Here is a 24,042-nt window from a genome sequence, read left to right on the forward strand (position 1 = left end):
ATAGTGCCAAGGTAGCTTCCATAAGGGGATTGATACTAGATGAATCTTGGTGGGATTGTGTTGAGTACCTTCTGAAGATCACTTAGCCTATACTGAGCATGATTCGATACACTAACATGGATAGGCCTTGCTTGGGTGAGGTGTATGATGGCATTGAGTCCATGATTGAGTACATGACAAATATCATAAATGAGAAAGAACAAGATCTTGATGAAATGTTTTTCAAGGAGCTATAGGTAATCATGGTAGAGAGATGGAACAAAATGACTACCCCTTTGCATCTATTTGCCTTTGCATTGAGTCCTAGGTTCTATATCCAATTGGTCCTCAAGGGGAGTACCACTAGAGTTGACCCATACAGAGATCTTGAGGTTGCTCAAGGGTACAAGGCAGCCCTTCAAAGTCTTTTTCTTGAGCACATACAACTTGCATCGAAGTCTGAATTTATGGGTTTTGTGAGGACTGATGATTGTGATCTTGATGCTTTGTATGACAAGAAAAATGTTGATGCTCATAAATAGTGGTACTTCCATGGACAAAGATACCAACACTTGCAGCCCATTGCCATCAAAATGTTTTCACAGGTAAGTTCTTTAATTTTAAGATTCTAATTTCTAGTTTCTTATTGGTAAAATATTCAAAACTCTAATTTTTAGTTTCTTGTTGGTAAATTTGCAAATCTTGATAGGTTGCTAGTTCATCATCATCTGAGAGGAATCAGAGCACATACTCCTTCATCCACTCAATAAAATGCAACGGATTAAACTCCAAGAAGGTAGATAACTTGGTGTTTGTGCATTCAAACTTGAGGCTCACAACTCACAAAGAGAATACCTACAAAAAGGGGGAGGCAAAACAATAGGATGTCAAATCAGAGGTCACGGAGTTGGAAGTCCACTTTGATGCACTTGCGATTTTCTTTTGTTGATCTTGAGACTACAGCTGAGACTGCTGATGCTAGTGGCACTAATTGTGCTTCTAATCAGCAAGTGCCTACTAACAATGAATTCTTTGATGATTTTTGATGATACATTAATATTTGATCACATTTGAGTCTGACTGATTACTAATTATTGATTAGTAATGTTGACATTGATGTTTTATAGTTTTTGAACTGAAACATTCATATGGTGGTGTATTTTGACATTTTGTCATGCCATTCGAACAAAATCGTTAATATATGTGGTGGTGTATTTTGCTAAATTGCTTTATATTACCATAGCTGTGTATGAACTTATTTTCTGCAGCATATTTTAACATATATATAAAAAAATTTTAAAAGAAAAATTTCTTGTACGAATGAATCCAAAATGAACCGGAACCCAGCCCAAATTGTTTTTGAGTGAATTTTGAACCCAAATGTCCAACCCACATCTAAACTAGAATCTGAACTGGCACCTTAGCCGCACAATCCTAACATATCCTGCTAACCAAAAGCTCATAATATATATTATATACCACTAATGATAAATATAGAGCTGGCGAGGAGCAATAAATAATATCAGTAGTCTTATTGCACGAAGGGATTCATTTTAACCTCATTCATACACCTTAATATAGTACCTAATAATCATGTTCATATCAGCAAACGTATTCCAAAATACTACTTGAAACCTGTAAGCAAATATATCTGAGATTAAACAGTGTAATATGACTGCTTCGAACATAACCTACGTCAGCAAAGGAAGCCATAATATGACTAATCATGCCAAGATACAATAAAAGAGCCTCCTAAGATGAACCTGATCATAGGGGGAGGGCAATACAAGAGACGTTCACAAGAAAACCAAAAGAAAGAGTACAACTATATATATATATATATATAGAGAGAGAGAGAGAGAGAGAGAGAGAGAGAGAGAGAGAGAGAGAGAGAGAGAGAGATCAAAAAGAATAAAGGAGATAATAAAGGATCATAACCAAAAGGAAAGCATATAGATTGTTATAAGATCAAACACAAATAAATAGTATCATAGAAAACAATATGGGTTTTTACCATTTTTTCTGAAAAAACATTGATTTGTAATCTTGACTTTGAGGATGATTTCCTAATATGTTGTGACTTTTTGTAGTCTGTTTTGGGGCATTGTGCTCTTCAGCAAAAATTTGGAGGGTTTATCGATTTTTCCTCAAATTGGTGGCAGTTGTTCTCAGGTTGTCATTGGCATCAGGTTGGACATTTTGTGATGTTTTTGGTTAGAAGTTTTGTAGATTCTGGAAGGGATAGTGGAAGAATCATCTCAGTGGCAGAGTCAGTGGCAGGTTCTTGTCTCTTGTTGCAGAGCATTATGAAGAATAAGAGATAGTATTAGAATATTCTAATGTTTCTTTGATGGTCGTCTTATTTAGTCTTTGGTTTATTAGGTAGTTTCTATTTTCCTTTTTAGCTCACGATTGTCTCTTATAAACATCGTCATAACATAACACAGTTTATCCTTGAGAGATCTAGGCAAATTTTGAGCTACCTTTACATAGATCATCAAGGGATTCCTACTTTAATATTGCTTGCTTATAGAAATAGTCACTTTCCCCTTTACGTGGATTGGTATTGTGTTTATAAAATGTTTCTTTTCTGGTGAGAGCTAGTAACCTATGTGGTGTGGATGATTACCTAACAAAATGACACAGAGAGATTTGTTTTCATTTTTTCTGCACCAGTCATATTTATAATTTTAACCTTGGGAGTTAACCAGAATTTGGCATTTCACTAACATCTAGAGCAATGTACTATAGTATCAGAAAATTTTCTGTTTAAGCATTTTGGAAATTTCCTTGCTTATGCTCTTTAACCCATACCCAGAAATTTCTTCAATTTAGTATCCTTGGAAATATTTATTATTTTTGTATTTCAGATATTTGCAATGGCTGATAGAGGAGCAAGGATGTGAAGATAGTCGATTTCATACTTCATATGCTCTTTTGCTTGCAAAAGAAGCAATTGGTGCATCTAAAAGTGTCGCACAGAGTGCAACTTTACATTATGATGTTGCTCAGAGTATGACAGATTGCACATTGAATGAAGACAAAAGGGCTTTAAATAACAGCTTCCTTACAGCCAAAGAGGTGCAAGATTCAAATGAAGAATCTGATAAAAAATGTATTGGTTGGTCCACCAGAAATAGGCTGCAGTCATTTTTATTAGATTCAGAAAAATATGATGCTGAAGCAGTTCTTCATCTCATAGAGGGATCAGAACTTTGGTCAGAACAGGTTTGATTGATTTCCATAAACTTGAAAATGCATTCCTTTTATTATTTTCAAAATTGTCTCCAGTCCTCCTTTTTATGTTTGATTCACATGAATAGCTGCAAACCTCAGAATTGCTTCAGCATAATACATTGGAAATCAACATGGAGAAAAGTCTTACAGGTTACTTTTTTATATTTTTAATTTCTCAAAATACAATACCTTGGTATATGTGGTATTTTGCATACTGTCTAGGCTATGAATGTTGGCAGGATCCAGACATGCTCTGATACTATTGTAATGTCCCCATTGGGGATTCCTTATATATATTTATTTCAATTTGCCTTATTTCTTCTGATTCAAACTGCAGTAGCTCTGTACAGAGATTTAATATTTTGATGGATATGAATTTCTTGCTTTTACAATCCTGGGGTTTTAGAGAACTTTAATGTTCCAAGTGGAGATGTGGAAAAAGTAGCAATAACTTCCACGAATGACAATACCACTAATGCTTGTATCCCAGAAGTTGAGATTTTAACGATCAATTGTAACTATGAACTGTCAGCTTGAACACAACTTTAATGCCTTTGCAGTTATTAGTTTTAGAAAACAGGAAGATATGACAATGTATGGAATTATTTATACCTCTTCCGACAGCTGTTGAAAGATAATCTCAATGATAAGTCATTTTTATATTAACAGATATACCCTGTGATATTTGGTCTCAGTGTTGGTAATACTCTAATCGAAATATTTCCTCGCCCACAAATGTGACATCTAATGATTTCTGTCTTATTTGTTACCATTGGCAGCTTGGTTACCAATATTTGATGGAGACAAACCTCACCATATTTCATGCATTAGTCTTTTGAATAGTTACACCAGACTTGGATTTGTCGTAGGTAAATATTGTGTAGCCGATAGGATGTATGTCGTTGGTAGATATTGTGTAGCTGACAGGTCCCTTCAGGAAGGTTCTTTTTATGTAGCCGACGGGCCCTTCTGTAGTTGTCATGTAGCTGATAGACCCCTTTGGGAAGGTTCTTCAGAAAGTATATATTCACCCTTCGGATCATTGTAAATCATCATCAGAAGCATAATGTAATATCTTTGGCATATGCGAATAATAAAAGAAATTCTGCTGTTCTTGTTCATTGTCTGTGTGCATTAATTTCTTTACCCTAGTACGGTAAACATTTGGCCTCCGATGGACCTGGAACAAAGGCGGAGGAATGAAGACTAATGCCGAATCAGCTGAACAAGAATAAGAATAAGCTGAAGGATAAGGATGAAATATGCACAGCATAGGAAAATTTAATCTTAGCACAACAGGCCGAATGTAGACGAAGGTTTCAGCAAATTACCGATGGACACCGTAGCATTGAAGAATTATCGGAGGAGACTTGACAACGGCTGGATTTGGTGGAAGAAGTAAGAGAGGAGTTTCTGAACTTGCATACACCAAAGGAAGAGAATATAGACGGAAGGGGATTAATTTGCATGGCTCGGAGTGCTGAGGGAGCACGAGTGTGGAGTGAACTCTTCGTCCAAGATATACTTTCGGAACGGACAGCTTCAGTTGAGGAAAACCCTTCTTCACCAAATAGCACGACTGTCGGAAATAGCGCGGGTGTACAGAGCAACGTAGGTGTTCAGAACAACGTAGGTTTGCAGAACAACGCGAGTGTCTAGAACAGCGCAGGTTTGCAGAACAGTGCGGGTGTTCAGAATAGTGCGGGAGTACAGAACAACGCGGGAGTCCAAAACAGTGCAGGTACACAACAAACCCCTCATCCTCGAATAAAAATGGCAGGACCAAAGGAAAAATTGCCAAAATTTGATGGTGATGGAGCAGTCGATCTAATCTGACATTGTAAAACATGTGAAACAATTTGGAGGGCGAATGGCATAACAGATACAAACGAATGTGTTTGTCAATTTCCAACAACCCTAAGGGGTGTCGTAATTGATTGGTTTGCCAATACGGATCCACAAAAATTAACCAGTTGGGACGATGTTAAAAAGGAATTTACCACTGAATTTCAATTGCTACGTGATGACAATGAGATTGTAGATGAGATATACAACACAAAACAGGGGAAGAATGAGACAGTCCGAGTCTACGCTAGGAAATTAAAAGGCTTAATCAATAAAATGGAAAATAAGCCGGTTGATGGGCTGCAAAAAAGATGGTTCGTTGAAGGCTTATGTTCAAAATTGCGAAAGAAGATGAAGATTGTGCCGCCGTCATCATACACTGAAGCATACAATTGAGCAATGCACTTAGAAAGTGAGCAGAAGACAAAAAAGAAAAAGAAGATTAGTTCATCCGATTCAGATGATGACCCGTCCTCGGGAGAAGATAGTAGCAATGATGAAAACAACAACAAAAAGGTCCGAGCTCTCTAGAAGGACATGATTCGCATGATGAAGGAATTTAAGAACATGTAGAAAGAAACGAAGGGAAGTGAACTATGGTGCACGAAATGTAAGGCGGAAGGTCACACAAAGGGATCTTGTCCAAAGAACCAGTTCTGCGAGATCTGCCAGATCATGGGACATTCCATAAAAGAATGCCCCTTAAATATGAAAATCAGAGGACCTCAACAAGTGCTCGTGACACAGGCAGCTTCCACGTCAGGAGGGAACGAAAACACAAACATTGATGATGCCACTTCGAGTGGGTACAGAAATAATAACAGAGGGCAAAACAACAACAACAATGCAAACAATAATAATAACAATGGAAGCCAAAGTCGAACTCAATACGATGCAAACGACCGATCGATGGTTCAATGCTAAGCATGTAATTTGTGGGGCCACTTTGCTCAAGACTGTACAACGACAAGTAGACCAAAATTATTATGTAGATGGTGTGGACCCGACAATCACGAAGATGCCAAGTACCCAAAATCTAGAGTAAATTTGATCACCATTGGGACGGATGAAGAGGAGGTTCTGGTAATCACTCGGAAGCAAGCAAAACTGTACCCCGACCCGACGGAAGAAAAGAAGAGACTAGAGGAAGCACGGGCAGAAATCCACAAAGCAACAAAAGCGGAGAAAACACATCTGAAGGACACTATCGGTACCTCAGCAAGGAACTACGTAGAATAAAACATACGATAGATACTACAAATTGAAGTACCCGTCAAAGTAAGTGACCTGTTGCTCTCAATGCCTCAACTTCGATCGACACTCACAAACATCACTCCAACTGCTAAACTACCAGGAGAACATGGAAGGGAGTAGGAAAGTGGAGCAAGTACAGCGGCCAGAAGGGAGAAGGAAAGTGGTGCAAGTGGAGAGGATTCAATGCTGCTAGCCCTCACATCCGGATGGCATCCGACGGTTGTCGAGATGGGAATTCTGGGAACTGTTTTGCCAAACACGATTGTGGATGGAGGGTCTGGTGTGAATGTGTTACTAGAGGATACTTGGAAGAGGTTGGGATAGTTGATGTTGTGGCCACCTACGTTCCAATTATTAATGGCGGACCAGCACGGGATCAAACCGTTGGGAGTCTTGATGGCACAACCGGTGACTATTGGAACACAACCGTTCCTGCTCGACTTCGTCATCATCCTGTTGAAGAGGAGAGGATATGACGCCATTCTGGGCCGAGGATGACTCATACAAGCAAAAGTTAAGCATGAATGGAAGAAGATTACTCTATCAATGGAGTGTGGAGGGAAAAGATTCATAATTGACCTGTACACACAAATGGTAGGTGAGGAGGCAGCATCGTCAGACTCAGAAAGTGAAAGTGAGAATGATGATGAGAGGAAGAAGAGAATGGAACCTAATGAGGAGGGAGTATTGAGACTGGAAGGAGGGTCAGATGAGGACGACCTAGACTCGTTGAACGACCTTTTCCACTGGCAGATGGAGGATTACAAGCTCTTTTCGAGCTGTAATATGCTAAGGGTCGGGGAAGGTGAGAAAGAAGAGGGAAATGAAGGTCCAAAGGAATACAGAGAAGCGGAAGAAGGAAATGCGATTACGACAAAAATTGAAGGAAAGAACATACAGTACGAACCCAGAAAAGGGAAAGATTTCACCGTACGATCGTGCAAAATGGAATTGTTATGTCGAACCACGGATAGAGCAGAAAGGTGTTAGCAACAAGCAAGACACATCATACGGTTTGCACAGGAAACAAAGAGGAAGGGTTAAATAAAAACTTAAGCAACATGGAGTAAAGATTCTAAAATCAAGAATACAGTTATTGACGGCAAGGAGCGGCAACCGACGGAATTCATGGTACCGAGTTTCAAATTGAGCGATATGGAAAACCTGAGGGAGAGATCGGGTAACTTAAATAAACTTCGATGATTGCAGGCACAAAGGGACACAAAGGTGACATAGAACAATGCAAAGCATGGCATGATAAACACCTGAAACTGAACAAGTTCCAACCAGGACAACGGGTGTTGAAGTATGACGGACGGAACGAAATCAAACCAGGCAAGTTTAAAGCTATGTCACCCCAAGTTTTTGGGACAAGGGGATAGGGGGACGGGGAAACAGCTTTCTGGGACGGTTTTTTTTTTTGCAGGAATAGGGGACGGCTATATATGTATCTGAATTTTCAAAAATATTCATCAATTCTACATTCATCATAGCAACATAGTTAAAAATCATCAATTCCATTCATCAAATATTGATTCATCAATGATCATAGGGCATAGCAATCAGCATCTAATTGAGTCATCATAGAAAATCAAAATTCTAAATAGCATCATTTTCAATTATCTAAGAAAATTCAAATAATCACTTTCAATCATCATCTAAGTACTTACAATACTATTAGTAAGTCATGAAATGAATCAAATGAGACAATGAAAAACATCAACTTTCAACAAAATGAAAACATTGAAAAGTTAAGACTTAAACAATTAAACTTTTAAAGTATCAAGTTTATCAACCATGTCTATCAATGATCATATTGATGTATATTTGTTCCATCAATGTATCACTATCAACTATCAGTGATCATATAATGTCAAGAGAAAACACTTCAAGTCAAAAACATCAAAATCAAAATGAAAGAAAAGATACTATGACAGCTGCTCCTAATCATCCATATCAAAGTCACTATCACTATCATCTTGAGCCTCAAGGGATGCATCATCCAATGGACGCAAGGTTATGATTATATATAATAAAACATTAAGATAGGAAATGAAAACATTGAGTTATTATTATATTAACAAACCTAAGTCTATATAAAAAACATTAAAAGTTTTATTTTTTAATATATTTGAAGATGCGGGGTCCGCAGGTGGCTTATTTAATTTTTGTGGTAAAAATTGGAAACTTTTTAAAAAGTCCTGGAAACCGAGATAGTCAACAAGTTTTGGAAACTCGTTGACTGTTTCTTGTGTTTCGGGGACGTGTTTCCGATTTTCCTATCTAGGTGGGGACGGCTTGGAAACGTTTTCTGCCGTCCTCCCGTCCTCAAAACCGTCCCCGTTTCCGAAACTTGAGTGTTAGAGGTGGAAACGCGTTTCTGGGTAACATAGGTTTAAAGTCAGATGGGTCAGGCCATACCAGATCTGAGAGGTAGGTGACAATGGAGCAATAAAATTATGGACTTTGGACAGACAAGAAGTGCCTCAGGCAGTCAATGGGTCGAAGCTAAAGATGTACCATTCATAGAATGACGAAGTTCGAACAACTCCCTCATCGTCGTAGAATGGCGAAGTTTGGAGGGAAAATTGAGTTTGTTGTATTTTCAAAAAAAAAAAAAAAAAAGGTAAAAGAAAAGGAGAAAATTGAAAAAGTCACTGTACGACTTTTCAAACCTTATACACTGTACGGCTTTCAAAGCTTCATTCATCGTATGATGGATTTTAAAAACTTGCAAGCATCGTATGAAAATTTCAAGGAGGGATATAGCGTACGAATTTGAAAGTAAGCTTCCAGTTTCTATCGTATGAGTTTCTAACTTTCTGATTGCTACTGTATGAATTTCGGTGTACAGAGTTTGGAGGATATTGCTTGTTTCCACTGTATGGATTTTGAGATTAACCTTGCAGTTGACACCGTACGGATTTCCTTCTTAGTATGGCGTACGGATTTCCTTCCCAGTCTGGCATACGGATTCCTTCACAGTTTGTCGTACGGATTTCAACAATAGAAGTTGGTGTACAGATTTCAAGAATACAGTTTGGCGAATGTAGCTTGGCGTATGGAATTGGAAAATAATGTTTGGCATCTAGAATTGAATAATAAGCTGATATCCGTACAGGCCTTGTAGTCAAGAAACAACAAAGAAAATATACATCAGCACAGTATGACATCACAATTTATCTCCAAGGGCAGACATAGGAAGGAGGCAAGATAGAAAATCCATACGAAAATAGGAGCCATTTGCAAAGTATTCAGGGAGGGGCCATATGGCTTACCAGATGAAGTAGCTGAACAAAATTCAGAAGAAGGGTGATAGGAGGTTTTCTAAAAAAAACAAAAAAAAAACGATGAAAAATTGAAACAGTTCAGAATGAGTAACGCCTGATGCCAAAGGGAAGGGAAAGACAAAAACAAGTAGTAAAACATCGGCGGTTGCCAGAAAGAGTGGAATCAGAAAAAAATCACAAAAATAGTGTGTTTCATGCAATTTTGTGTGGGTTTCAGAGTGCTAATTTGGTCTTGGCGGCGGTGGCAGGACCTCGTTGGGACCCCCAGTTGTTGCGGTTATCAGTTGTGGGAGGTATGACCAGTTGATGAGACTTGGAGCTACTATAGGCATGGAATGCTTGTGTACCAGAGGCACTTGGAGTAGGTGTTGGGCGTGAGGCTGTCTTGGTGGATGCATAGAGAGCTTGGGAGGAGCTAATCATCTAGTTGGAGGTATTGCACTGACACTTGGCTAAGTTTACCCAGGAGTTGGAAGAGAAAGCAACACGGGTGGCTATTAAGGTTAGCTTGATTAAGGAGATAGTATTGTGTTAGCAGAGGCTACAGATGCAATGTGGTTTGGAGACCAGTTTGGTGCAGGCATAGGACAAATGTGAAAGTGGTGTGATAGAAACAGATCTATCTTGTTATAGTTAGTCAGTTAATGTATTTTGTTTTGTTAATTTGTTTTGGATATTTTGTAATTGTCGTCCAGAGATGACTTTTTCTTTTGGGGGGATGATGTCATAGGTAAATATTGTGTAGCCGACATGATGTATGTCGTTGGTAGATATTGTGTAGCCGACAGGTCCCTTCGGGAAGGTTTTTTTTATGTAGCCGATGGGTCCCTTTGGAAAGGTTCTTTTTATGTAGCCGATGGGCCCTTCGGTAGTTGTCATGTAGCCAACAGACCCCTTTGGGAAGGTTCTTCGGAAAGTATATATTCACCCTTCAGATCATTGTAAATCATCATCAGAAGCATAATGTATTATCTTTGGCATATGCGAATAATAAAAGAAGTTCCGCTGTTCTTGTTCATTGTCTGTGTGCATTAATTTCTTTACACCAGTACGGTAAACAGGATTAACAATAGATATCATGACATTATGATCCTCTCACCTTGTAATATGTCTTAATGTTGACTTAGCTCCAGGGATTGTACTTAACCAATGAGTCTCTGCTTATTATTCCCTTACATTATAAATAGAATGACACTATATATATATATATAGTCTCTGCTTATTATTCCCTTATATTATAAACATAACGGCACTATATATATATATATATATATATATATATATATATATATATATATGGCCAATTAACAGCTCCTTGCTGGAAGGAATTGTACTAGTTTATATTTGTGGCAAAACCATGCATAAGGAAATGGAGTATTATTGGAATATGCTTGTTTGATGATGTTTTCTTCCTAATGATCTTGTTTGCTATTACCCTACTTTCTCATTCCATGCCTCCCTTCTATTTGATTCCTCTTAAATACATCATTCACAAAAGAGGAGTAGATGTGTTTCCTATTTGTTCATGCTTGGCACCATTTCATAATTAATATTAATCTTTAATTGCTGACCACTTGCAATATTGTTGTCCATCCTCTATAATTATCAATTATTGTTATTATTTTATTGAAACAAGTTATATTTATATTTATTCATTCCAAAATTATTATTTATCTATTAATATATTTTAAATAATTAGATATCTTAAAATTATTATTTCTATTAAAAATTGTATTCTAACTAAATGATAATATTATTATCATTTGCATATTATAGTGCTATTATTTACATTTTAAAATAATAACAGTATAATTTATATTGTAATTATATTATTTATTATTGTTGAATCTTTCTTTTAGAAGGGGACGTCATAGTTGGGTTTTTAAACAGGGACATGACAATACTCTTGATCCAAATGGGCTCATTTACGACTAAAACAATGTTGTGATTTTCTTTTGTTGCTGAATAAGAACAATTTATTATTTTACCTACGCAAGCAATTGCACCATTTTTTAGGATACACCACATTGACTTCTTTTCATTTGTTAATGTTTCCAAAATATTAATCTTAGATGTATGTAACTAGGTGAAAATCATAAAATACTGTTTACCGTATGGATTAATTAAGCAACGCACACAGGAAATAGACATGAACACAGAACAGCAACCAACAGAACTCTTATTGTTATTCGCATATGCCCACAGTACATTATACTTCGATGGTATCATATGATATAATTACAATGCTTCTCGAAGGGGTTATAAATACTTTCTGACGAACCTTCCCGAAGGTATCCGTCGGCCAGATACATCATGTCCGCTACAAACTATTTACCGTCGGCTACATAACAAGAACTTTCCCGAAGGGACCCGTCGGTTGATACACAATTTCCTTCTTGAAGGGACCCGTCGGCTGATACACAATTTCCTTCCCGAAGGGACCCGTCGGCCGATACACAATTTCCTTCCCGAAGGGACCTGTCGGCTGATACACAATTTCCTTCCCGAAGGGACCCGTCGGCCGATACACAATTTCCACCGATGACATCATCCCCCCCAAAAAAGAAAAGTCGTCTCCTGACGACTACAGAACAAAACTCAAACAACTAATAAATACCAAACCAAATTTTAAGACCTGATGTTCTTTCCAATGATGAACATTCGGCTTAGAGGTGCTTGCTAGCACGTGTCAATAGAGGAAATAATTGGTACCACTCCTACCCTTCTCTGCACAGTTATGTGCTTAAGATGTTCAAGGATTTCTTGTTATGGCCCATGAGGATTGTATGGTTTTCTTGTTCTGTGCTTAAGATGTTCAAGGTTTTCTTCTTTTGGCCCAGAAAGGTTGTATGGTAAAACAACTTCCTCTTCAAGATTTCCATGCTCTTGGTTATGGTTTTGGTTCATAGATGAATTTCATGGACCTCAAGGTAGGCCCAAATATTCTCAAGCACTCCCAATACTACCTGGAGTACTTAGAGTTGCAGAGGGCCCAGAGGTTCATTTGGAGCAGACCCATGTCTGTCTCTTGCAGCTTGACCTCCTGCCCTTGTTCTCACCGTTGGGCAACATCCAGAGTCTGGATCTTACAAAACCTCTGATTAGTCCTTTACAACGACTTGTTACACTATGATTTGGTGATAATTAGGGAGTTCGACCACTTATTGGATGAGAACATGAGTAATAGTAATTTACTGGAGCAACTGGATTAATTTTGTGATAGATCTGGATGCTTATGCTCTTGTTTGGAGAGGAATGACTTTTATTGGTCCTTGTACATACTGGTCCTTTTGTACAAGAATTTGTTTGTGTAGTATATTGAGAGCTTATAAATTTGTAATACAATCCATGTGATGCAATGGAATGGAATTTTCAAGATTTATATATTAAGATTCCTTGCAAAATTTTGTTTATGGGTTATTGTTGTAAAACTTTTCAAGATTATTCTGTACTGAACTAGTGTTTTGTTGAAGTTTACAACTGGTTTTCAAGTGGAACAATGGAAGTGAGTGGGGATTTTGGTGTTATAGTGTCCAAGCATTATTAAATTATTGTTACAGTCAACCATTTTTTCAGATTTTATATGAATTATAAAATCATATTGAAAGAAAATAACTGCATCTCCAAGTACCCCCATCTTCTATTTTGAATTAATAACCATTCCAGTTTTGTATTAATCTCGAGAGTCTCCAAGTGACCCAGTCTTTATGTAACCTTGGCATTTAACCTTCCAGACTCTTCTTTTTACCTTTTATTTATTGTGCTTGGTTGGATCCTTTGCCTTCCTTAATGGAATGACTACCTATTGGGAATTTGAAATTGATTCAATCTCTTTCTTAGACATATTGTCTTCGTACATTATTTGATGATGGGTCTAGGAGTGAGATTCAAAACATCAGACAAGCAGGTTTTCTCAAAATGATCTCTTGCATTGATACATTGCAAACAATCTATTCTTGAAACAAAGATGGGATATTTGATAGGCTTGGCATGCCCTTGCCTTGTTGAAAATGTTCAACTTGTTCAAGTGCAAACCTTCATCCTCCCCATGTTAGTCACATTCAAGTCATGGGTTGAGTGTACATCACCTCAGATTGATTCTAATTTGTATGGATGTACTTCTGTGCAAATCGATTTTGAGACCTACCAGGGCCAAGCCACAAGCCGATGCTTGAACAATGGATGAATCTATGCCTATTGGTAGTTCAAAAAAATTGAGAAAACAAATTAATTTTTTCTGGGAACATTTTAGTTTCCTAGTTTCATATACTATACCTTGCAAACTAAGACATGTAACTTAAGGCTTGACCTATATGATGACTCCCTTTCTCTCCCATTTAAGCATATTTGAGAATCCAATATGGAGCCTACATGTGGGGTTGGATACAGCTTAGGTTGGATACATGATTAGGCTGGAGACCTGAGGGCTTAGATGGACTTCAATAAGTAATTTACCACTTTAAAGTCAATATGTTGTTTTGTTCGTCTGGCTGAAAGTGGGATCATCCATCTATCTATCTGTGTGTCTGTCTATATATTTATAAAACTGGGTGAAAAATAAAATTGGCGATCAACTGAAACCTGAGTTGGCATTGTAGCCATCATTATTTGTTCACGATTTGCTTAGCATCTAGTCATTCCTGAAGTCAATATTCCCAAAGTCAATATCCCAGATGATAATTCTAGAAATTCCTAAACTTCTTGTTTTTGCTGTTCCACGCATACCATTTTTGCCCTCAAGCAATTTGTTTTATAGTGGTCTGCTTCAATGTCTCTTTTATTTGTTTACCTGAACAATGTAACTTATTTTTTCTGATTCTGATACAGTCCCGAGTCTTGTTATTCTGTCAGATCTCTTCCCTCGTGTCTATTAATAGCTATCTTTTTGTCATGATAACTTCTTTTCACAGAAGTGTTTTAAATTGTGTGGCTTTTAATGTACTGGTCTGTCTAGGCCCTAGGGCTTATATGCGGGTTATCCCTTTTTAATTTTTTTTGCTTTCTAGACATAAAATCTAGTTTTAGCTTTATATATTACATATTTCATTGGTGGGGTCTTTTAAACACTGCAATTTTGCTATTTTAACTTGCTGTACTCAGTCCCATTGATCTGCTTTGATAAATGACAGAAATTGATTTTGTGTGGGTTGCACATCCTTCCTTTATGATGTGATGCCCACTCTTGTCCATCACCTAGAGGAAAGTATTAGCCGTAGGTTATTGGATTAGTTTAAGGTAATAATTTACTTATCCCCCAGAAGAAATTGTTAGCCGTTGGCTAATTGGATTTATTTAAGAGAATAATTTGATTATAACCTAGATGAAATTATTAGCCGTAGGCTAATTAGATTTATTTAAGAGAATAATTTAATTATAACCTAGAGGAAATTATTAGCTGCAGGCTACTTGGATTTATTTAAGGGAATAGTTGGCTAATAATTTCCTCTAGGTGATCGCTTGGACAAAATGGGACATTACAGATGAAGGCCACTATGTTACAAATATTCACAGCAGTTCTGATAATCATTATTGTATATTGTATTTTTTCTGAGTAAAATTATTACCCCTTTCCTTGAGCCTAATTTTTACCTTCATCATTTCACTCTTGTTGTTTGCGCTTCATGATAATTGTGTACATCTTTTGATTGATTGTTTAACATTTTTACTTTTTTGATCCAACAGGCAATATTGTACAGGAAACTGGGAGAAGAAACATCTGTGCTTCAAATTCTAGCTCTGTGAGTCAGAAAATTCATTATGCTATTAGGCTTAAAAGAGATTTGGACTGTAAATTTAGGCATACGATTAATGGATAAAGAGCTTGTCTTTACTTTTGATTGAAACTACAAATATTTTCCTAGGAAAAAATTAAATGTATGGCTATTTCAGTGTACTGTAGGAGCTTCTAAAAGTGCTTTGTTGAATTTTATCTCTTCTATTATTATCCTGTTCAAAATTTATATTATAAGTTGGTTTCTATCTTCAGAAAGTTGGAGGATAGTGATGCAGCAGAACAATATTGCGAAGAGCTGGGAAGACCTGAGGCTTATATGCAGTAAGTATTCTGTTTAAGGCATCACATGGTTCTTGGTGACATATTAATCTAGCATAGGCAAAATCTAATGACAATAAGAAAACTTTCTGACAGGTTGCTTGACATGTATCTAGAACCCGGAGAAGGAAAAGAACCAATGTACAAGGCTGCTGTACGCCTGCTACATTGTCATGGAGAATTATTGGATCCTCTGCAAGTTCTAGAGGTATCAGTGAATCTATCGTTTACATGTAATGGATCATAGCAGTTTACTAAATGGCTATCTTGATTCTCTGAGATTTTTAGTGTGAGAAAGGATGGTTTCTCTGATGGATTGGGTAATCTTCCATCTTCAATGTGGTATTTGAAGAGCAATCAGTATCTTGAACTTTTAAACACATGAAACCCCCTACACAAATGTCAAAAAAAATAGAATAGAGAGAGCAAACATCAACATTGAGAACACCAAATTTTATGCGGAAAACCCTTTCAAGTAAAATACCATGGCACGCCAATAGCTTTCATGGGCACCAACCCAGATTATGTAAGCACCAATTCATTGAGAGCTCCAACCCTCCTCGAAGCACTAACTCCGTTCAGCTGAAGCACCAACTCAATTGCAAAACTCAATAAAACTTCTTAGAGCACACACAACACTCAAAACATAATGCAAGAATTACAGAACAACCTTAATCTGAAATACACAGTAGCAACACATTATTCTTCAATAATGGAATGCATTCAATCTCAAAGTCAAGCTTCAGAAGCAATGTAAGTGATAACTCACGTGAAGCTTTGCAAGTATATAAAGTTAAACACCCATAAATAGAGTTCTGAAAATCCAGATGCAGCTCACTGCCAAAAAGCAGATTCACACCATATTATATGTTCTTTAGTATTGACACCAAATAACATAGCCTTCTTATCCTGCTAATTTGACTCCATAATACATCGACTTATAACACCTCAAAAAAGTAGGCTGAAGTATCTATATTAAACATTTTAAAATTCAGATGAGAAATGGCTCTTTAACACTAATGTTACATACTCCTGTCATCAGGAATATGCCCCCTACCTACAACCAACTGAAGAATCTGTAACTGCTAGGCACACAGATAGGATAGATACATGAAATGGGTTCTTAACAACTGGTATCTAAATCTGACTCTGTCAAAATGCCTGCAATTGCCAAGCAGAAAGAGGCATCGCCTCAAACGCCCTTCAAAACTTCTACTGTTGACCACTTCTGACATTGCAACAGTAATATTGGAATGCTAAATAGCTTTGACAGAAGTGAAAAAATATATAATAATCTCCCCTTTTTTCATTGTTGACAACTCTAGCTGAAACCAAAACTGCTCTAAAACAACATTGCTTCCTTGTATGTAGTACTCCCCTTTGACATCAATGACTGAAACCAACACGCATAACTGAAATGGGCCTGATAGAATATGACAATGAAAACTCCCCTTGAGTCAAGACAACAATTCAAGGATGAAATGAAATCACTTCCAACTTCCTATGCTATAGCCAACCTTAATCTACTGGACTCGATCAACAATTTTCACTTTTTATATCATCAAGAATGTATAGATTGTTAGTGGCCCTACTTGCATCAGCAATATGTTTACCATCTTTACTAATTTCACAACAATCTGAATTGAAGACTAACCTATGTCCTTGATCACACATTTAACTCACACTCAATATATTGTGTTTCAAACCTTTTACATATAATAATGTCACTCGACCATGCAAGGCAAGACTTACAATCAGTAAGCAATTAGTGGTTTGGTCTATGATTGAGCCAAGCAAGGATGCATTTACAATTACTCTTATCCCACAAGACTACTCAAAGCATATTCTAACTAAATATTTGATATCAAATCAGTTCTAAATGAGGAATGTAGGTCACAATGCAATACTCCAAAAAATGGTCACCATGCAATAATCCAAAAAATATCACAAGTATTCACCATGCACAAGACAACAATGAATATAGAGTGAATTTGGTAGTATATTTGCAATTGTTTTCCAAAAATCCGCTTTACAAATGAAAGGAGTGGGGGTTATATAGGAGCTTCGATTACAATTAATGAGCAAGCTTAAATTAGATTCAATGTCCTACATTTATTTAGAGAATGTTGGGTGGATATCTTACAACCGATAGTTTGTGCAAATTGTTGTCCTGCATTTTGTCACCACAAAATGTAGGTAACAGTACGAAACTTTTTCAACTTAGTTTCACATTTCTCTAAGATTAGTTCATTATTTGGTTGGCTAAAATTGATCAATCATTAGACTTCAATTCATATAATGAACTCTTTTACTGAAGGCATTTGTCAAGTCTTTTTCATTTTTCTTTTTCTTAAAACTATGTTAGAATTTTGAAACCTTCAAAATTCTTTTTTACGTTTTCAAGTTTGTGTTTTAATTCCTTTGGTCTTTTAGTTTTGTTCAAACCCTTGCTTTTGGTTTTCCCTTTGATTCGATATATCTTAGGGCTTAATTGAGCTTGACAGTCAAAATATATGCCAATTTTGGTGCTCAAAAATTGTTACCTCAAGATGTAATTGCATATTTTAAAATATCATGTTATATTTTAATGTTGACATTCATTTTTTGAAAAATATAATTTGACTTTATGTTATGTTTTTAAATTACTTTATCACTTAAGTCACTATAGAGGCTTTATGTTATATTTTCATGTTGAGTTGTTTTTTAATTTTTTCACTTAAGTGATTTTATTAACTATATAGTTTGATTAACTTGAGTTACCTTATGTTTTATTTAAAACATCTAAGTTAAATATTACTTTTTGAAATGATATTTGCACATAATATATTAATAATATAGTGTAAATGATATTTTTGATGCAATTAAGTGACATTTTCTCAAAAATCAATTAGACATGTGCTTAATTCTAAGTTGCTGGTTCGTGTTCGGTTCCAAGTTCGAAGTTCGAGAACTGGTTCGCAAGTTCTTCAAAATTTTGGAAAGAGGTTTGGGTTGAGATCACGTTTTTGGATATTTACATACAAAAACTTCTCATACAAAACCATCATTTGCAAGCATTGAAAAGGTCAAAGAGTTTGTTGGAAATTTGAAATTGGAGGAGAAACTTTCTTTCAAACCTATCAATCTTTCACATTTGGCTCTTTGGGCTCTAAGTAAGTTAAAGTTTTCAATCTTTGCTATTTCATTGCATATTTGCATTCATCCTTGTACGTTTGTCCAAAGATATGCCATATATTTTGCAAATTTTCTTTAAATCACATGAAAACTTCCATTTTTAAGTATTTGGAATTTCCCCAAATTCCAAATTCGAAATTGCATAGGAAAGCAACTTGGTATTTGTCAAGTTTGAGTCATAGCAAGGGGTATGTTTTTGTTTTTCTTGTTTTTATACTTTGGAAGAAAGTTGAAGAATTTATCCCAAGAATGCAAGTGCATATTGCATCCATTTCACTTTCCACCTTTCAATGCAAATGCATCACATCTTTCTGTATCCCACCAATTCAAGTTAAAGCATATGCATCCATTTCCTTCATATGCAATTACATGTAATCTCATTTTCCATCCTCAATTACATATAATTCCATCCTTAATATGCATTTACACATAAATTCATTTTCTAAATCCACTTACATGTAATCTCATCCTAAAATCACATGAGCAAGGTTTCCTTGAATGTCCTGAAGTGCTAGTGATTGATGAACCAACTAAGCAAGTTGTAGTTGGCAAAAAGAATCCAGGAATTGTTCGATCAAGGGGATGTCCAATACGACATCTTATTTGGTTGGAAGCCAACAAAAGGATGGACATTCCATGTGAACTTGAACATGAAAATGTAATTGAAGAAGTCAAAGAAGCATGTTCAGTTTTGGAGGAGCAGTTTCAATTCATGGACCTATCTTGGAGCAACAATAAATATGATTCATTTCAAAATGGTGAATTCTTCCATCTCTTTCAAGAGGTGTTACATCAGTCAGTGACATCATTGCTCTAGTTGTTCACGTTCCATAAATATGAAGGGGATGCCCATTCGACATCTTATTTGGTTGGAAGCCAACAGAAAGATGGACATTCCACGTGAACCTGAACATGAAAATGTAATTGAAGAAGTCAAAGAAACATGTTAAGGTTTGGAGGAGCAGTTTCAATTCATGGACCTATCTTGGAGCAGCAATAAATATGATTCATGTCAAAATGGTGAATTCTTCCATCTCTTCCAAGAGGTGTTACATTAGTCAGAGATATCATTTCTCTAGTTGTTCACGTTCAATCAATATGAAGTTGGCTATAAACATGCAACGTACCACAAGCTGCTGAAAAAAGGTAGCTATTTTGTTGAGCAGGTAAATGGTTTCATTTGAGAATCTGCATTATCAGCTAGTTTTAATTTGGTAGGTTTTTCTTTGTTTTTTTTAAGTGTACTTGCACATTTTTGTTTTAACTAGATTTGCTTTGCTTTGCTTTAATCGCGTTAGATTATTTTTGTTTTTGGTCTCCTGACTCTATAACCCAATGGAATGGATGAAAACACTTAGAGAACTGGATTCTATGTCACTCATTGTTTTCAGGATCAAATGAGTAACATTCCCTAGAGAGAGCCAGTTGTTCTGCATTTTGTCACCACAAAATGTAGCTAATTGTACGAAACGTTTTCAACTTAGTTTCACGTTTCTCTAAGATTAACTCATTATTTAATTGGCTAACATTGATCAATCAATCGACTCCAATTCATATAATGAATTCTTTTACTGAAGGCATTCATCAAGTCTTTTTCTTTTTTCTTTTTCTTAAGCCTATGCTTGATTTTTGAAGCCTTTAAAGTGCTTTTTCACATCTTCGAGTGTGTGTTTTAATGCTTTTGGTATTTAATTTTATTCAAACCTTGATTTCGATTTTCCCTTCAATCTGGTATATCTGAGAGCTTAATCGAGCTTGGCAGTCAAAAGATATGACAATTTAGGTGCCCAAAAAGTGTTACCTCTTGATGAAATTGCATATTTTAAAATATCATGTCATATTTTAATGTTGAAATTCACTTTTTGAAAATATAACATAAATTGACTTTATGTTATGTTTTTAAGTTACTTTATCACTTAAGTGACTATAGAGAACTTTATGTTATATTTTCATGTTGAGTTGCTTTTTAAATATTTCACTTAAGTGATTTTATAACTATATAGTTTGATTTATTTTGGAGTTACTTTATGTTTTATTTAAAATATCTTAGTTAAATATTACTTTTTGAAATGATATTTGCAAATAATATATTAATTATATTGTGTAAATGTTATTTTTGACGCAATTGAGTGACATTTCCTCAAAAATCAATTAGACATGTGATTAATTCTAAGTTGCCAGTTCGTGTTTGGTTCCAAGTTTGAAGTTCGAGAACCAGTTCGGAAGTTCGTCAAAATTTTGGAAAGAGTTTAGGGTTTATTAGTACAAAAACATATAAAAATTATTAAAAAAAAAAATACAATATATAAACATATTTATGAAGCATGAGTTAATATTAGAATGTGGCATAGTAGCCTAATAAAACAAAAACACCATAAACAGTTAAACTTGTAATCATATTGTTCAATCAACTTCAACATCAAATACTCAAAACATTATAAATATCAAGTTCAAGTATCATTGTTTCACATTCATTGTTCAACTAATGGATTGAAAATCAGAAAAACCATTAATATTCTAAGCGCTTCAATCTTCATCATCATCATCTTCTTCTTCTTCGGTATTACTTGAGCTAAGGCCAATGGGATCAGCAATAATGGTATTGACATCAAATTCATCATAATTATTCATTGTAAGTTGAGTAGTGGAAACATAAAATGACAATGAGAGGCCACCAAAAGCAATTCATAACAACTTTTAGGGTTGTGGATGCCAAAAAACATTTCATTTCTGCCCAAAAAAGCACTTTCCAGCCATTTGTAGTGCCCAATTCACTGTGAGTTCAAACTTTTTGGTCTTGGTTTGCTTGGTTCGAACTCGATCGTACCCAAAGGGCAAAAAATGTACCTAGCCTGAACCAAGTTCGTACTGTACCAGTACTGCAGACCAATTCAAACTTTTTTTAGATGGAGGGGAGGGGGGGTACCATGGTAACTTAGGCTTAATTGATCACTTAAGTTTTGCATATACATGTTTTTTCAACCCATTTACATGCAATGGACCTCCAAGAGTGCATTTTGCACTAGAAATGCATGTAATGGACTTGCATAAAAAACCTTCTTTACATGTAATCCACTCTACATGTAATTGCATCTAGAGTCCATGTTTTTGCCTTCCAAGGTCAAATTTGTAAAATACATGTTACATGTTGAATATTTTTAAAATATGTGATGAGGATTGGAGAGTGCATTTTGCATTGTTTGCCCATGTTGCAAGTTTTAAAATATGTAATGAGGCCTCGAGATTGCGTTTTGCTACTCAACCTCTAAAGGCATAATTCTAAAACCTGTAATGAATCCTATAGAGTGCGTTTTGCGTAGAGGAGCAGATAACTTGCATATTAAAACATGCAAAGCCTCTTATAGAGTGCATTCTTGCATTCCATTTCATGCATTTGTTCCTTGAGACCATGTTTTTGCTCCAATAACACAAAATTGCTCATGCTCATGCAAGGATAGGGCACGATTTTGAAGAAAAACATCCAGATTTCTCCATTTTAAGTTATGAAATCCATCACAAGGAGGGTGTTTTTGAGTTTTAAATGCATACACCTGCGTTTGGGCCCCATGATTTTGCATATCCAAGGCAAAACAACCCAGATTTTTGCTTGAAAAAGCCACGTTTTTGTCAAAAACGCCCATAAATCTGCATTTTTAATCCACATTTTGGTATTGGAGAGCCATGTTTTTACATTTGGATCAATGTTTTGGCATTTGGGGCTCATGTTTTTGCATTCATAAGTAAAAAAGACCAATATGTATGCAATTTGGAGCCACGTTTTTGCTGAAAACGCCCAGATTTTGGCATTTCTAGCTCACGTTTTTGGTCCAATAGGGGGCGTTTTGGAGTTTTCATGCATGTTTATGCATTTAGTGATCACGTTTTTATCATTCTTGGTCAAAAATATTTCATATTCATGAAAAACAAGGGCACGTTTTTACCCAAAAACGTCTCATATAAATGAATTTTCAAAAACAATTTTGCATATTGAGAGTTTGAGATCATGTTTTTGGGCATTTACATACAAAAACTTCTCACAGAAAATCGTCATTTGCAAGCATTGAAAAGGTCAAAGAGTTTGTTGGAAGTTCGAAATTGGAGAAACTCTTTTCCAAACCTATGAATCGTCCACATTTGGCTCTTTGGGCTCTAAGTTGAAGTTTTCAATCTTTGCTATTTCATTGCATATTGTGGTTCATCCTTGTACATTTGTCCAAAGATATGCCATGTATTTTGCAAATTTCTTTATATCACATGAAAACTTCTATTTTTAAGTAAATTCCAAATTCGAAATTTACCTAAATTCCAAATTCGAAATTGCATAGGAAAGCAACTTGGTATTTGTCAAGTTTGAGTCAAAGCAAGGGGTATGTTTTTGTTTTTCTTGTTTGTTTACTTTGGAAGAAAGTTGAATCATTTTTCCCAAGAATGCATGTGCATATTGCATCCATTTCGCTTTTCACCTTTCAATGCAAATGCATCACATGTTTCCGTATCCCACCAATTCATGTCAAAGACATCCATTTCCTTTATATGCAATTACATATTGAGAGCAATAACATGTAATCTCATTTTCCATCCTTAATTACATATAATTACATCCTTCATATGCATTTATATATAAATCCATTTTCTAAACTCACTTACATGTAATTTCATCCTTCAAACCTAATTACATGATTACATCAAGTCATGATTACATGAAAATCACTTTACATGTAATTACATCTAGAGAACCCGATTTTGGTAAAAGGTCACACTCTTTAAACACCAAATTCGCCATTTGCACACATCCATATGCATCCTAACCTGCATTCTTGGCCATACCCACAAAAGTCCATCTCTGCCCACATACAATCCATGTTGAGAGTCCAATTTTGACCTTTTTCACCCAAATACATTTTCTTTCTGGTTCATTTCTAGCCATCATATGTGTTTCATAAGTATCTAATCCATTTTTGGAACACTCATCCCTCATGGATTTGTCATTGTAACTCAAATCCCAAAAGTTTTATTTATTCAATCTCATTGGAAGATGTTTTCATCTTCATGTTGCAACGCACTATTCAAGATATGTCAGATCTTCTTCAAAGAATAGATACATCCCGTCAAGAAGATATGCTTTGATCCTCAAGAAGCAATAATTCATTTGGTCTCCATTTTCCTAATGGTTGTCCGTGAACTTGTGTTCATGTGGGAATGAGCCAAGCA

The 24,042-nt window shown here is 35.9% G+C and overlaps 1 protein-coding gene across 2 annotated transcripts in view; it reads left to right on the plus strand.

Moving 5' to 3' along the window:
• LOC149561970 (Vacuolar sorting protein 39) overlaps positions 1-24,042 on the plus strand; it is a 205,308-nt gene that overhangs the window by 73,806 nt on the left and 107,460 nt on the right. Inside the window, exons 8-11 of one of the 2 annotated variants that reach the window (XR_016363881.1) lie at positions 2,850-3,207; positions 15,288-15,343; positions 15,592-15,660; positions 15,774-15,865. Coding sequence is in view for 1 of the 2 variants with exons in the window: in XM_089825494.1 (XP_089681620.1) it covers positions 2,850-3,207; positions 15,288-15,343; positions 15,592-15,660; positions 15,754-15,865 (595 nt within the window). In the remaining variant the exon portion in view is untranslated. Of the gene's footprint in view, positions 1-2,849; positions 3,208-15,287; positions 15,344-15,591; positions 15,661-15,753; positions 15,866-24,042 lie in introns of both variants that reach the window. The other variant, XM_089825494.1, reaches the window with a different exon arrangement.

This window comes from Cupressus sempervirens, chromosome 4, assembly GCF_028749045.1.
Source record: "Cupressus sempervirens isolate cs-2001-9-10 chromosome 4, ASM2874904v1, whole genome shotgun sequence".
Classification (NCBI taxonomy): Eukaryota; Viridiplantae; Streptophyta; class Pinopsida; order Cupressales; family Cupressaceae; genus Cupressus; species Cupressus sempervirens.